Source organism: Hyperolius riggenbachi, chromosome 9, assembly GCF_040937935.1.
Source record: "Hyperolius riggenbachi isolate aHypRig1 chromosome 9, aHypRig1.pri, whole genome shotgun sequence".
NCBI classification, from domain to species: Eukaryota; Metazoa; Chordata; class Amphibia; order Anura; family Hyperoliidae; genus Hyperolius; species Hyperolius riggenbachi.
In genome coordinates, this window is record NC_090654.1 from 1802777 (window position 1) to 1817771 (window position 14995).

At 52.4% G+C, this 14995-nt stretch overlaps 1 protein-coding gene across 2 annotated transcripts in view; it reads right to left on the bottom strand.

Moving 5' to 3' along the window:
• The window catches only part of MEI1 (meiotic double-stranded break formation protein 1), a 501764-nt gene that overhangs the window by 280688 nt on the left and 206081 nt on the right, over positions 1-14995 (bottom strand). For both annotated transcript variants that reach the window (XM_068254993.1, XM_068254992.1), the window contains one exon: positions 10017-10116. In XM_068254993.1, the coding sequence (XP_068111094.1) occupies positions 10017-10116 (100 nt within the window). The remainder of the gene's footprint in view (positions 1-10016; positions 10117-14995) is intronic.

Sequence of the window (14995 nt, forward strand, 5' to 3'; positions counted from 1 at the left end):
GCAGCATTCAGCAGGGCTGGTCGGGGTGTTCCAGTTCATAAGGTGCAGTAGTGTTCTGTGGTGGGCCCCGGCTCCTGGGCAGCATTCAGCAGGGCTGGTCGGGGTGTTCCAGTTCATAAGGTGCAGTAGTGTTCTGTGGTGGGCCCCAACTCCTGGGCAGCATTCAGCAGGGCTGGTCGGGGTGTTCCAGTTCATAAGGTGCAGTAGTGTTCTGTGGTGGGCCCCAACTCCTGGGCAGCATTCAGCAGGGCTGGTCGGGGTGTTCCAGTTCATAAGGTGCAGTAGTGTTCTGTGGTGGGCCCCAACTCCTGGGCAGCATTCAGCAGGGCTGGTCGGGGTGTTCCAGTTCATAAGGTGCAGTAGTGTTCTGTGGTGGGCCCCAACTCCTGGGCAGCATTCAGCAGGGCTGGTCGGGGTGTTCCAGTTCATAAGGTGCAGTAGTGTTCTGTGGTGGGCCCCAACTCCTGGGCAGCATTCAGCAGGGCTGGTCGGGGTGTTCCAGTTCATAAGGTGCAGTAGTGTTCTGTGGTGGGCCCCAACTCCTGGGCAGCATTCAGCAGGGCTGGTCGGGGTGTTCCAGTTCATAAGGTGCAGTAGTGTTCTGTGGTGGGCCCCAACTCCTGGGCAGCATTCAGCAGGGCTGGTCGGGGTGTTCCAGTTCATAAGGTGCAGTAGTGTTCTGTGGTGGGCCCCAACTCCTGGGCAGCATTCAGCAGGGCTGGTCGGGGTGTTCCAGTTCATAAGGTGCAGTAGTGTTCTGTGGTGGGCCCCAACTCCTGGGCAGCATTCAGCAGGGCTGGTCGGGGTGTTCCAGTTCATAAGGTGCAGTAGTGTTCTGTGGTGGGCCCCAACTCCTGGGCAGCATTCAGCAGGGCTGGTCGGGGTGTTCCAGTTCATAAGGTGCAGTAGTGTTCTGTGGTGGGCCCCGACTCCTGGGCAGCATTCAGCAGGGCTGGTCGGGGTGTTCCAGTTCATAAGGTGCAGTAGTGTTCTGTGGTAGGCCCCGACTCCTGGGCAGCATTCAGCAGAGCTGGTCGGGGTGTTCCAGTTCATAAGGTGCAGTAGTGTTCTGTGGTGGGCCCCAACTCCTGGGCAGCATTCAGCAGGGCTGGTCGGGGTGTTCCAGTTCATAAGGTGCAGTAGTGTTCTGTGGTGGGCCCCAACTCCTGGGCAGCATTCAGCAGGGCTGGTCGGGGTGTTCCAGTTCATAAGGTGCAGTAGTGTTCTGTGGTGGGCCCCAACTCCTGGGCAGCATTCAGCAGGGCTGGTCGGGGTGTTCCAGTTCATAAGGTGCAGTAGTGTTCTGTGGTGGGCCCCGACTCCTGGGCAGCATTCAGCAGGGCTGGTCGGGGTGTTCCAGTTCATAAGGTGCAGTAGTGTTCTGTGGTAGGCCCCGACTCCTGGGCAGCATTCAGCAGAGCTGGTCGGGGTGTTCCAGTTCATAAGGTGCAGTAGTGTTCTGTGGTGGGCCCCGGCTCCTGGGCAGCATTCAGCAGGGCTGGTCGGGGTGTTCCAGTTCATAAGGTGCAGTAGTGTTCTGTGGTGGGCCCCAACTCCTGGGCAGCATTCAGCAGGGCTGGTCGGGGTGTTCCAGTTCATAAGGTGCAGTAGTGTTCTGTGGTGGGCCCCGACTCCTGGGCAGCATTCAGCAGGGCTGGTCGGGGTGTTCCAGTTCATAAGGTGCAGTAGTGTTCTGTGGTGGGCCCCAACTCCTGGGCAGCATTCAGCAGGGCTGGTCGGGGTGTTCCAGTTCATAAGGTGCAGTAGTGTTCTGTGGTGGGCCCCAACTCCTGGGCAGCATTCAGCAGGGCTGGTCGGGGTGTTCCAGTTCATAAGGTGCAGTAGTGTTCTGTGGTAGGCCCCGACTCCTGGGCAGCATTCAGCAGAGCTGGTCGGGGTGTTCCAGTTCATAAGGTGCAGTAGTGTTCTGTGGTGGGCCCCGGCTCCTGGGCAGCATTCAGCAGGGCTGGTCGGGGTGTTCCAGTTCATAAGGTGCAGTAGTGTTCTGTGGTGGGCCCCAACTCCTGGGCAGCATTCAGCAGGGCTGGTCGGGGTGTTCCAGTTCATAAGGTGCAGTAGTGTTCTGTGGTGGGCCCCGGCTCCTGGGCAGCATTCAGCAGGGCTGGTCGGGGTGTTCCAGTTCATAAGGTGCAGTAGTGTTCTGTGGTGGGCCCCAACTCCTGGGCAGCATTCAGCAGGGCTGGTCGGGGTGTTCCAGTTCATAAGGTGCAGTAGTGTTCTGTGGTGGGCCCCAACTCCTGGGCAGCATTCAGCAGGGCTGGTCGGGGTGTTCCAGTTCATAAGGTGCAGTAGTGTTCTGTGGTAGGCCCCGACTCCTGGGCAGCATTCAGCAGAGCTGGATGTTTACCCCTGTGCTAGCAATGTGCATATTCTAATTATTTTTTAGGAATGAATGGATTTCTTTTATACGAATAGCCGGATCATTAATGAATATCTTTCTCTATGTAATTGGTGGTAATGATATTGTGATTCTGTATTTAGCTCAGTTTATTTAGTAGTGATGTAGCTATCGTTAGTAATGTTTATATATCTAGCTTGAGCTCATTCCTTTCCTCTCTCCCACTTCTCCTCTCGCGGCTGTTGGCAGAGTGGCCCTATGTTGCTGTGGGCAGGTTATGTGGTAGGCATGGTCTGTGATTAGTCTGGAGCAACTAGAAGTAGAATGTTGGATGTCTGAATGACTACGCCCCCTTGAGGAAGCTGGACGACTTCTGGCAAAACATGTCGGGTAACACCTGATGTGCAAGTTTGGCCTCCTTCCTGCGCACCCGCCATCCCTGCTCCAGCCTGCACAGTGAGTCCATCCCTTCCTGTATATGGTCTTCGGTCTTTGAGGTGACTCACGCACACTGTGGAACCATCTGAGGGGTAGGCAGCTGTCTGTCGGATGGACATCATAGATGGACACTATATACACTTGTCAGCTCTGGTGTCTGTGCTCGCTTGGTAAGCTACTGAGTCACCCTGACACCCGCACACAGACTTCTGGCTCTGCTGCTTGCCACTGCTCAGAGCTGAGGGAATCAATGGATTGGTGTGACTGCCCTCTGACACTTTGCATCTCCTGCGCTGGATCTATGTGCTGCTCGGTGCTGACAGACTGGGGAATTATCCGAGTACAGCATCTGTGCTTTACCTGCTGCAGACTGACTCTACCGCTGCTTATACTGCCTGTTGTTTCCTCGCTGGGTACACACCTGCATTGTCAGTGCTGATCTATTCCCCCGCCTGCTTGCTTCCAGTGACTCTCTGCATCTCCTGGGCTGGATCTATGTGCTGCTCGGTGCTGACAGACTGGGGAATTATCCGAGTACAGCATCTGTGCTTTACCAGCTGCAGACTGACTCTACCGCTGCTTATACTGCCTGTTGTTTCCTCGCTGGGTACACACCTGCATTGTCAGTGCTGATCTATTCCCCGCCTGCTTGCTTCCAGTGACACTTTGCATCTCCTGGGCTGGATCTATGTGCTGCTCGGTGCTGACAGACTGGGGAATTATCCGAGTACAGCATCTGTGCTTTAACTGCTGCAGACTGACTACCGCTGCTTATACTGCCTGTTGTTTCCTCGCTGGGTACATACCTGCATTGTCAGTGCTGATCTATTCCCTGCCTGCTTGCTTCCAGTGACCCTCTGCATCTCCTGGGCTGGATCTATGTGCTGACAGACTGGGGAATTATCCGAGTATAGCATCTGTGCTTTACCTGCTACAGACTGACTCTACCGCTGCTTATACTGCCTGTTGTTTCCTCGCTGGGTACACACCTGCATTGTCAGTGCTGATCTATTCCCCCGCCTGCTTGCTTCCAGTGACACTTTGCAATCTCCTGGGCTGGATCTATGTGCTGCTCGGTGCTGACAGACTGGGGAATTATCCGAGTACAGCATCTGTGCTTTACCAGCTGCAGACAGACTCTACCGCTGCTTATACTGCCTGTTGTTTCCTCGCTGGGTACACACCTGCATTGTCAGTGCTGATCTATTCCCTGCCTGCTTGCTTCCAGTGACTCTCTGCATCTCCTGGGCTGGATCTATGTGCTGCTCGGTGCTGACAGACTGGGGAATTATCCGAGTACAGCATCTGTGCTTTACCAGCTGCAGACAGACTCTACCGCTGCTTATACTGCCTGTTGTTTCCTCGCTGGGTACACACCTGCATTGTCAGTGCTGATCTATTCCCTGCCTGCTTGCTTCCAGTGACTCTCTGCATCTCCTGGGCTGGATCTATGTGCTGCTCGGTGCTGACAGACTGGGGAATTATCCGAGTACAGCATCTGTGCTTTACCTGCTGCAGACTGACTCTACCGCTGCTTATACTGCCTGTTGTTTCCTCGCTGGGTACACACCTGCATTGTCAGTGCTGATGTATTCCCCTGCCTGCTTGCTTCCAGTGACCCTCTGCATCTCCCGCACTGGATCTATGTGCTGCTCGGTGCTGACAGACTGGGGAATTATCCGAGTACAGCATCTGTGCTTTACCTGCTGCAGACTGACTCTACCGCTGCTTATACTGCCTGTTGTTTCCTCGCTGGGTACACACCTGCATTGTCAGTGCTGATCTATTCCCCCGCCTGCTTGCTTCCAGTGACCCTCTGCATCTCCTGGGCTGGATCTATGTGCTGACAGACTGGGGAATTATCCGAGTACAGCATCTGTGCTTTACCTGCTGCAGACTGACTCTACCGCTGCTTATACTGCCTGTTGTTTCCTCGCTGGGTACACACCTGCATTGTCAGTGCTGATCTATTCCCCCGCCTGCTTGCTTCCAGTGACCCTCTGCATCTCCTGGGCTGGATCTATGTGCTGCTCTGTGCTGACAGACTGGGGAATTATCCGAGTACAGCATCTGTGCTTTACCTGCTACAGACTGACTCTACCGCTGCTTATACTGCCTGTTGTTTCCTCGCTGGGTACACACCTGCATTGTCAGGGTGTGATGATCAGCGGAGATGCCGCCGCATGGTTTAGTGGCGGGGCGGCTATCTCCGCGTTTGGGTCGGCGGTTTCCGCGCAGAAATACGCGTCTGGCTTTGCTGGACCTTCTAGTGCACACAGATGGAGAGCTACGCGTGCGCGTGCCAGGACATTTATACCAGCAGAAGGGGAGTCAGCTGATCAGGCCGAAAAGCTGATCCCAGCTGGACTCTGGAATGGCTGAGTGGCTCGGGCGGGGCTGCGCAGCACTGCAGGTATATATAGATCTTGCCTTGCAGTTGCTGGTTGTCTGCCGTTGTTAATACATATGTGTGAGCACTCAGACCATAGTCAGATCCCACAGTGTGTTAGAACCAGGTGGACCTGGGAATTCACACTTAGCCAGATTACTGTATTATTACTGTGTTATACTTTAGACTAGTTCCTGGGTGTCGAGACTACGGACCTCACACCCCAGACTAGGACTCTGCTTTATATCTGTTATGACTATTTGCTCCGTCGACCTCTCTCTTGCATTCTGATTCGGGACCTCTGCATATCTGCCTACCTGTTGCCAAACCCTGCCTGTACCTGGTTACCGAATCAGCCTTCTGTCTCTGTGCCTTATCTGCTCGTGTGTTGCCGACCTGGCCTGTCCGACTCTTCTGGCTGTCACTCACTCCTTGAGTGTTCAGTCTGTCTGTACTACCTGTGACACTAATCCACCAAGTGTCAGTTAGCTGAAGGGACCTCCTGCTCTGCAGAGAGTCCCTCCTGCAGTTCAGCCAGGGGCTCTATCCTCTAGGAGTCCTCTGGCTGCAGTACAGTCTGATTCCCAGTATAGCAGGGAATCATTGGCTCCCAGGTTATCTCTATCCCCTCTCCTAGGAGATAGTTCCCACACAGCCAAGGGCCACCTGCTCCTCAGGTGGTCCCTGCTCATAGTACCTGCGTCTCCCGCCCCACGGGAGATAGCCTATTGTTGCACAAAAACACTTACTTCATTAGCAAGAAGTTTTAAATCAGGATGATACCATTTATTGGCTAACTACAAATGAATAAGAATAAACAAGCTTTCGGCCTTACTTCATTAGGTGTCCAGAGGTTAGTCATATCTGTATTGTTGGTGATTCTGCAGATCACCAATAATCAGATTCTCTCTGTGTGCTGACACCGATCGTTACACAGTGCTGATCTATTCCCCCGCCTGCTTGCTTCCAGTGACACTTTGCATCTCCTGGGCTGGATCTATGTGCTGCTCAGTGCTGACAGACTGGGGAATTATCCGAGTACAGCATCTGTGCTTTACCTGCTACAGACTGACTCTACCGCTGCTTATACTGCCTGTTGTTTCCTCGCTGGGTACACACCTGCATTGTCAGTGCTGATCTATTCCCCCGCCTGCTTGCTTCCAGTGACCTTCTGCATCTCCTGGGCTGGATCTATGTGCTGCTCGGTGCTGACAGACTGGGGAATTATCCGAGTACAGCATCTGTGCTTTACCTGCTACAGACTGACTCTACCGCTGCTTATACTGCCTGTTGTTTCCTCGCTGGGTACACACCTGCATTGTCAGTGCTGATCTATTCCCCCGCCTGCTTGCTTCCAGTGACCCTCTGCATCTCCTGCACTGGATCTATGTGCTGCTCGGTGCTGACAGACTGGGGAATTATCCGAGTACAGCATCTGTGCTTTACCTGCTGCAGACTGACTACCGCTGCTTATACTGCCTGTTGTTTCCTCGCTGGGTACACACCTGCATTGTCAGTGCTGATCTATTCCCCCGCCTGTTTGCTTCCAGTGACCCTCTGCATCTCCTGGGCTGGATCTATGTGCTGCTCGGTGCTTGCAGACTGGGGAATTATCCGAGTACAGCATCTCCGCTTTACCTGCTGCAGACTGACTCTACCGCTGCTTATACTGCCTGTTGTTTCCTCGCTGGGTACACACCTGCATTGTCAGTGCTGATCTATTCCCCCGCCTGCTTGCTTCCAGTGACACTTTGCATCTCCTGGGCTGGATCTATGTGCTGACAGACTGGGGAATTATCCGAGTACAGCATCTGTGCTTTACCTGCTGCAGACTGACTCTACCGCTGCTTATACTGCCTGTTTCCTCGCTGGGTACACACCTGCATTGTCAGTGCTGATCTATTCCCCCGCCTGCTTGCTTCCAGTGACCCTCTGCATCTCCTGGGCTGGATCTATGTGCTGCTCGGTGCTGACAGACTGGGGAATTATCCGAGTACAGCATCTCCGCTTTACCTGCTGCAGACTGACTCTACCGCTGCTTATACTGCCTGTTGTTTCCTCGCTGGGTACACACCTGCATTGTCAGTGCTGATCTATTCCCCCGCCTGCTTGCTTCCAGTGACACTTTGCATCTCCTGGGCTGGATCTATGTGCTGACAGACTGGGGAATTATCCTAGTACAGCATCTGTGCTTTACCTGCTGCAGACTGACTCTACCGCTGCTTATACTGCCTGTTTCCTCGCTGGGTACACACCTGCATTGTCAGTGCTGATCTATTCCCCGCCTGCTTGCTTCCAGTGACCCTCTGCATCTCCTGGGCTGGATCTATGTGCTGACAGACTGGGGAATTATCCGAGTACAGCATCTGTGCTTTACCTGCTGCAGACTGACTCTACCGCTGCTTATACTGCCTGTTGTTTCCTCGCTGGGTACACACCTGCATTGTCAGTGCTGACCTATTCCCCCGCCTGCTTGCTTCCAGTGACACTTTGCATCTCCTGGGCTGGATCTATGTGCTGACAGACTGGGGAATTATCCGAGTACAGCATCTGTGCTTTACCTGCTGCAGACTGACTCTACCGCTGCTTATACTGCCTGTTTCCTCGCTGGGTACACACCTGCATTGTCAGTGCTGATCTATTCCCCCGCCTGCTTGCTTCCAGTGACCCTCTGCATCTCCTGGGCTGGATCTATGTGCTGACAGACTGGGGAATTATCCGAGTACAGCATCTGTGCTTTACCTGCTGCAGACTGACTCTACCGCTGCTTATACTGCCTGTTGTTTCCTCGCTGGGTACACACCTGCATTGTCAGTGCTGACCTATTCCCCCGCCTGCTTGCTTCCAGTGACACTTTGCATCTCCTGGGCTGGATCTATGTGCTGACAGACTGGGGAATTATCCGAGTACAGCATCTGTGCTTTACCTGCTGCAGACTGACTCTACCGCTGCTTATACTGCCTGTTGTTTCCTCGCTGGGTACACACCTGCATTGTCAGTGCTGATCTATTCCCCGCCTGCTTGCTTCCAGTGACACTTTGCATCTCCTGGGCTGGATCTATGTGCTGACAGACTGGGGAATTATCCGAGTACAGCATCTGTGCTTTACCAGCTGCAGACTGACTCTACCGCTGCTTATACTGCCTGTTGTTTCCTCGCTGGGTACACACCTGCATTGTCAGTGCTGATCTATTCCCCGCCTGCTTGCTTCCAGTGACACTTTGCATCTCCTGGGCTGGATCTATGTGCTGACAGACTGGGGAATTATCCGAGTACAGCATCTGTGCTTTACCAGCTGCAGACTGACTCTACCGCTGCTTATACTGCCTGTTGTTTCCTCGCTGGGTACACACCTGCATTGTCAGTGCTGATGTATTCCCCGCCTGCTTGCTTCCAGTGACTCTCTGCATCTCCTGGGCTGGATCTATGTGCTGCTCGGTGCTGACAGACTGGGGAATTATCCGAGTACAGCATCTGTGCTTTACCTGCTGCAGACTGACTCTACCGCTGCTTATACTGCCTGTTGTTTCCTTGCTGGGTACACACCTGCATTGTCAGTGCTGATCTATTCCCCTGCCTGCTTGCTTCCAGTGACCTTCTGCATCTCCTGCACTGGATCTATGTGCTGCTCGGTGCTGACAGACACACCTGCATTGTCAGTGCTGATCTATTCCCCTGCCTGCTTGCTTCCAGTGACCCTCTGCATCTCCTGGGCTGGATCTATGTGCTGCTCGGTGCTGACAGACTGGGGAATTATCCGAGTACAGCATCTGTGCTTTACCTGCTGCAGACTGACTCTACTGCTGCTTATACTGCCTGTTGTTTCCTCGCTGGGTACATACCTGCATTGTCAGTGCTGATCTATTCCCTGCCTGCTTGCTTCCAGTGACACTTTGCATCTCCTGGGCTGGATCTATGTGCTGACAGACTGGGGAATTATCCGAGTACAGCATCTGTGCTTTACCTGCTGCAGACTGACTCTACCGCTGCTTATACTGCCTGTTGTTTCCTCGCTGGGTACACACCTGCATTGTCAGTGCTGATCTATTCCCCCGCCTGCTTGCTTCCAGTGACACTTTGCATCTCCTGCACTGGATCTATGTGCTGACAGACTGGGGAATTATCCGAGTACAGCATCTGTGCTTTACCTGCTGCAGACTGACTCTACCGCTGCTTATACTGCCTGTTGTTTCCTCGCTGGGTACACACCTGCATTGTCAGTGCTGATCTATTCCCTGCCTGCTTGCTTCCAGTGACCCTCTGCATCTCCTGGGCTGGATCTATGTGCTGCTCGGTGCTGACAGACACACCTGCATTGTCATTGTTGATCTATTCCAGTGTGTGTTTGCTGGGGAAGGATTTTGGTGTTGTGGCCACAGGATGTCCATCTTCAACATTTTGTAGTTATTTGTTTGTTTAAGTGTTTGCAGCTTGCCAGGGGCGTAGCCATAGCCATAGCAGCCAGAGCATCTGCTTTGGGGCCCTGGATAAGAGGGAGCCCAGGTGGTACTTGATGATTTCACTGATTACTTTCTTGTGTTCCGCCACTCAGTGACGTTGTCTCAGTGCCAATAGACTATGTGCAGTGTAGATTCCATGAGAATGTAAATTCCCCAATAAGCTCCCATCCGTAGGGTGGGGCAGGGGGCATTGCTCACGACTGCCTACATCTGAGGGCCCCATGAAAGTTATGCTATGGGGCCCCATAATCTCTAGCTGCGCCACTGTAGCTTGCAATAAAATGATGGCATCTTGTGTTTGTTTCCATGACTTGGCATGTACTCCCCCCCTAATTACTATATCTATTACCTGTAGAATAGCCATGCTAACCTGTAGAGGATCTCAGTGAGAAGCAAGAGGCCCTGTCTCTGTAGCTCCATATTGTTCAGCTGGAAGACGTAGTCTAAGCTTCTGAGAATGGCCTCAATGCCTGGAATGACAGTGCAGAATAAGCATGGACACAGCTGGGAAACACAAACACTACACCACTAACACATTATTATTATTATAATGGCATCCACTTGTCATGAAATAATCTGAAGGGCCGTGCCGAGGCAGAGGTGAGAGAGGCCAGCCTCAGGGCACAGTGTAGGAGGGGGCGCACAGCAAGGCTGAGGCGAGAGAGGCTCCAGCCTCAGGGCGCAGTGTAGGAGGGGGCGCAGAGCAAGGCTGAGGCGAGAGAGGCTCCAGCCTCAGGGCACAGTGTAGGAGGGGGCGGGGCAGAGGCGAGAGAGGCTCCAGCCTCAGGGCGCAGTGTAGGAGGGGGCGCACAGCAAGGCTGAGGAGAGAGAGGCTCCAGCCTCAGGGCGCAGTGTAGGAAGGGGCGCACAGCAAGGCTGAGGCGAGAGAGGCTCCAGCCTCAGCCTCAGGGCGCAGTGTAGGAGGGGGTGTAGGGTGGGGCCGATGCAGAGGCGAGAGAGGCTCCAGCCTCAGGGCGCAGTGTAGGAGGGGGCGCAGAGCAAGGCTGAGGCGAGAGAGGCTCCAGCCTCAGCCTCAGGGCGCAGTGTAGGAGGGGGTGCAGGGTGGGGCCGATGCAGAGGCGAGAGAGGCTCCAGCCTCAGGGCACAGTGTAGGAGGGGGCGCAGAGCAAGGCTGAGGCGAGAGAGGCTCCAGCCTCAGGGCGCAGCGTAGGAGGGGGCTATTATTCCCCTATTGTGTTTGAAGCAGGGATAAATTCGAAGGGGATACATGGCAGTGACTGCAAGCCAGATAACTAGAAATTAAGGTGCTGGGGGTTGGGGACCCTGGGGTGCTTCTTAGGCTAATAGCAATCAGTGTGTGACGGCTGGGGTGGGAGGGATGGAGGGGCGCAGTGTAGGAGGGTGCAGGGTGGGGCCGAGGCAAGAGAGGCTCCAGCCTCAGGGCGCAGTGTAGGAGGGCGCAGGGCCCGGCCAAGGGAGAGGTGAGAGAGGCTGCAGCCTCAGGGCGCAGTGTAGGAGGGGCGCAGGGCCCGGCCAAGGGAGAGGTGAGAGAGGCTCCAGCCTCAGGGCGCAGTGTAGGAGGGGGCGCAGGGCGGGGCCGAGGCAGAGGCAAGAGAGGCTCCAGCCTCAGGGCGCAGTGTAGGAAGGGGCGCACAGCTCACTCAGCTATCTTTCCCCTTTGTGTTTGAAGCAGAGAGAAATAAGAAAAGGGGATACATGGCAGTGACTGCAAGCCAGATTACTAGAGATTAAGGTGTTGGGGGCGCTGGGGCTGCCTCTTAGTCTAATAGCAATCAGTGTGTGACGGCTGGGGTGGGAGGGATGGGGAGGGGCCTCTTAGTGTAATAGCAATCAGTGTGTGACGGCTGGGGAGGGAGGGATGGATGGAGGAGGAGCCTCTTAGTGTAATAGCAATCAGTGTGTGATGACTGGGGTGGGAGGGATGGGGAGGGGCCTCTTAGTGTAATAGCAATCAGTGTGTGACGGCTGGGGTGGGAGGGATAGGGAGGGGCCTCTTAGTGTAATAGCAATCATTGTGTGACGGCTGGGGTGGGAGGGATAGGGAGGGGCCTCTTAGTGTAATAGCAATCAGTGTGTGACGGCTGGGGTGGGAGGGATGGAGGGGCGCACTTTGGTGTCTCAGCCTTGGGTGCTGGAGGACCTTGTCCCAGCTCTGAGGTTGCCTTTGTGATGATGTCACATCCTGGGAAAATACTCTGCCTTCCAAATGATTGTGCATATTGTATTTTTCTCTGATTTCCTGAATAGTGGATGCAAGTGGCTGTCAGCATCATTTTTGAGGATTAGGAGGTCATATTTACTGATATCAAAAGCTATTTCAATCAAAGACATCTTAGCAAGTCAAGTAACATATGAACATAGGACCGCTTATTTTCTAGCAGCTTTACAATTCTTGCATCCATTGAACTTGTGAGTTTTTGAAGAGTTTCTGCTTGAATAGCTTTACAGGATGTCAAATTAGCCTCCCAGAGCTGCTGTTTGGACGTAAACTGTCTCCCACTCCGATAGGTCTTTTGCTTGAAGTTTCTCCATAGGTTCTCATTAGGACTGAGGTCAGGGAAAGATGGGGGCCACACTATGGCCTCGATTCATAAACATTCCCGCATGCGGAAATGCTAAAACAGCTCACTTTACCGACCACATAGCAAAGTGTGTATTCATAAAGGCTGTTTCCGCATGCGAAGCGGACCTTCCCGAGCAGAGCGATACATTTCCGCATTGTGCGGTGATTCTATGCGGAAATGTAACAAAATGTCAATTCATAGAAATTAGCGCAGGCGGTATGCGGACGGGGATTACCGCTACCTCGGATGTAGCGAGAAGTGTGCGGAGTACATGTAAGTGAATGGGACAGACCTCCCAAGCAGCAGCAGAGAGAACACCGCACGGAGGGACTCGGCCAGCTTTTCCTGTTTCCGCATGTCTCCCGACAGCCTAACGCCAGCCTACAGCGGGATATCTCCGCACTCCTATCGCAACTAAAAACATTTTTATGAATGACCACCCAGAAGGCTGAAATACCGACATCGGTGTTTCCCCGCACGGATTTATTTTACCGACAGCACTTTTATGAATCGAGGCCTATGAGGTTCTCTCCTGTTATGCCAATAGTAGCCAATGATGCAGAGGTAATCCTCACAGCATGAGATGGTACATTGTTCTGCATGAAGATGATTTTATCACAGAAAATGCAGTTCTTCTTTTTGTACCATGGAAGAAAGTGGTCAGTCAGAAGCTCCCCATACTTTTCAGAGGCCATTTTCACACCTTCAGGGACCTTAAAGGGGCCGAACAGCTCTCTCCCCATGATTTCAGCCCAAAACATGACTCCACCCCCACCTTGCTGACATTGCAGCCTTGTTGGGATGTAGTGGCTGTTAGCCAGCCATCCACCACTCCATCCATCTGGACCATGGAGGGTTGCACGGCAATTATCAGTAAACAAGACTGTTTTTGTCTTTTTGCAGTTCTTGACCCACTGCAGCTGTTTGTGCTTGTGAGCTTAGGTTAGTGGTGGTTGAATAGAAGGTTTAAAGATGACATTAAATCTACAATCTAAATAGGAATGAGATTCACATAGTTACAAGGCGCGTAACTACGTCAAGACAAGACAAGACAAGACAAATAACACTTATATCACGCTTTTCTCCTAGCGGACTCAAAGCGCCAGAGCTGCAGCCACAAGGACACGCTCTATAGGCAGTAGCAGTGTTAGGGAGACTTGCCCAATGTCTCCTACTGAATAGGTGCTGGCTTACTGAACAGGCAGAGCCGAGATTCGAACCCTGGTCTCCTGTGTCAGAGGCAGAGCCCTTAACCATTACACCATCCAGCCACTTTGTTAAAGAGAATCTGTACTGTTAAAATCACACAAAAGTAAACATACCAGTGCGTTAGGGGACATCTCCTATTACCCTCTGTCACAATTTCGCCGCTCCCCGCCGCATTAAAAGTGGTTAAAAACAGTTTTATAAAAAGTTTGTTTATAAACAAACAAAATGGCCACCAAAACAGGAAGTAGGTTGATGTACAGTATGTCCACACATAGAAAATACATCCATACACAAGCAGGCTGTATACAGCCTTCCTTTTGAATCTCAAGAGATCATTTGTGTGTTTCTTTCCCCCTGCATCTCTCATGCACTGAAGTTTCAGGCTGCTCTTTTCTTCCTGCAAACAGCTTTGCCCTTGTCTGTAACTCCTCACTATGTGAAAGCCCAGCCAGCTCAGAGGACGATTTATCCAGCTTGTAAAAGATGAGAGAGAAGAGAGAAGCTGCTCTAATCTAAATAACACACAGGCAGTGTGCATAGAGGGGCCTGGAAGGGGGAGTTCATAGCAGAACCACAACACTGAAGAACTTGGCAGCCTTCCAGACACAGGCCTGACAAGAGAGAGATAAGTTGATTTATTACAGAGACTGTGATAGTACAAAGTGCTGCAGTAAGCCAGAACACATTAGAATAGCTTTTGGAACTTGTAGGATGATAAAAAACAGGATGCAATTTTTGTTACAGAGTCTCTTTAACGTCAATTAACAAAGTAGCGGATGCACTAGTGAAGTGTGACAACCACCCACCAATCCTGTATTACTAGGTCACGGTTGCCATGCAGGCCTAGAGACTTCTGGAGGCAAATCCACTGTGTGCACAGTAAACAGTTAAGATTGGTTGATGGTGCCCATACATGTACAATCTCGATTGTCTGTGCCAGAAAAGGAAAATGATCGAATTTGCTCAACTCGGTCAGAGTAATCAATGTTGCTTGAAAATGGAGGTAAACGCTGCCACCATCCTCCGAGATTATAATGGTGCTATCATAATATGGCAGCCAGTCCAATCACGTCCGATCTGCTCCAGTCACCATTCAGGGAATAGTCACTTCTGAAGGCTTGAAGACTGTGAGCAGCGTGACATTGAAGAAGGGTTACTGGGTCCATATATGATGCAATCTCGAATTGTAATGTGACAACCACCCACCAATCCCGTATTACTAGGCCATGGTTGCCATGCCGATCTCATACACTAGAGACTTCTGGAGGCTAATTCACTGTGTGCACAGTAAACGGTTAAGATTGGTTGATGGCCCCCCATACATGTACAATTTCAATTGTATGTACAATGGGTAAAATAAAAATATCGATTTTGCGCTGGAAATCGGGTAATTTCAGTGCCACCACTCTTCCGATTTTGGGCGGTATAGGGCCCTGTGAATGCAGTCTATACGAAGTAGTTCAGGGTTCACCTGTGGGAGCAAGGCCGCAAATAGGTTGGTTGCTGCGGGTTTCAGGTCCTGAACGGCTTCTGGAAAGCCACAATTGCGTAAGTTAGATCTTCGGGCTCTATTTTCATGGTCCTCGAGTTTTGC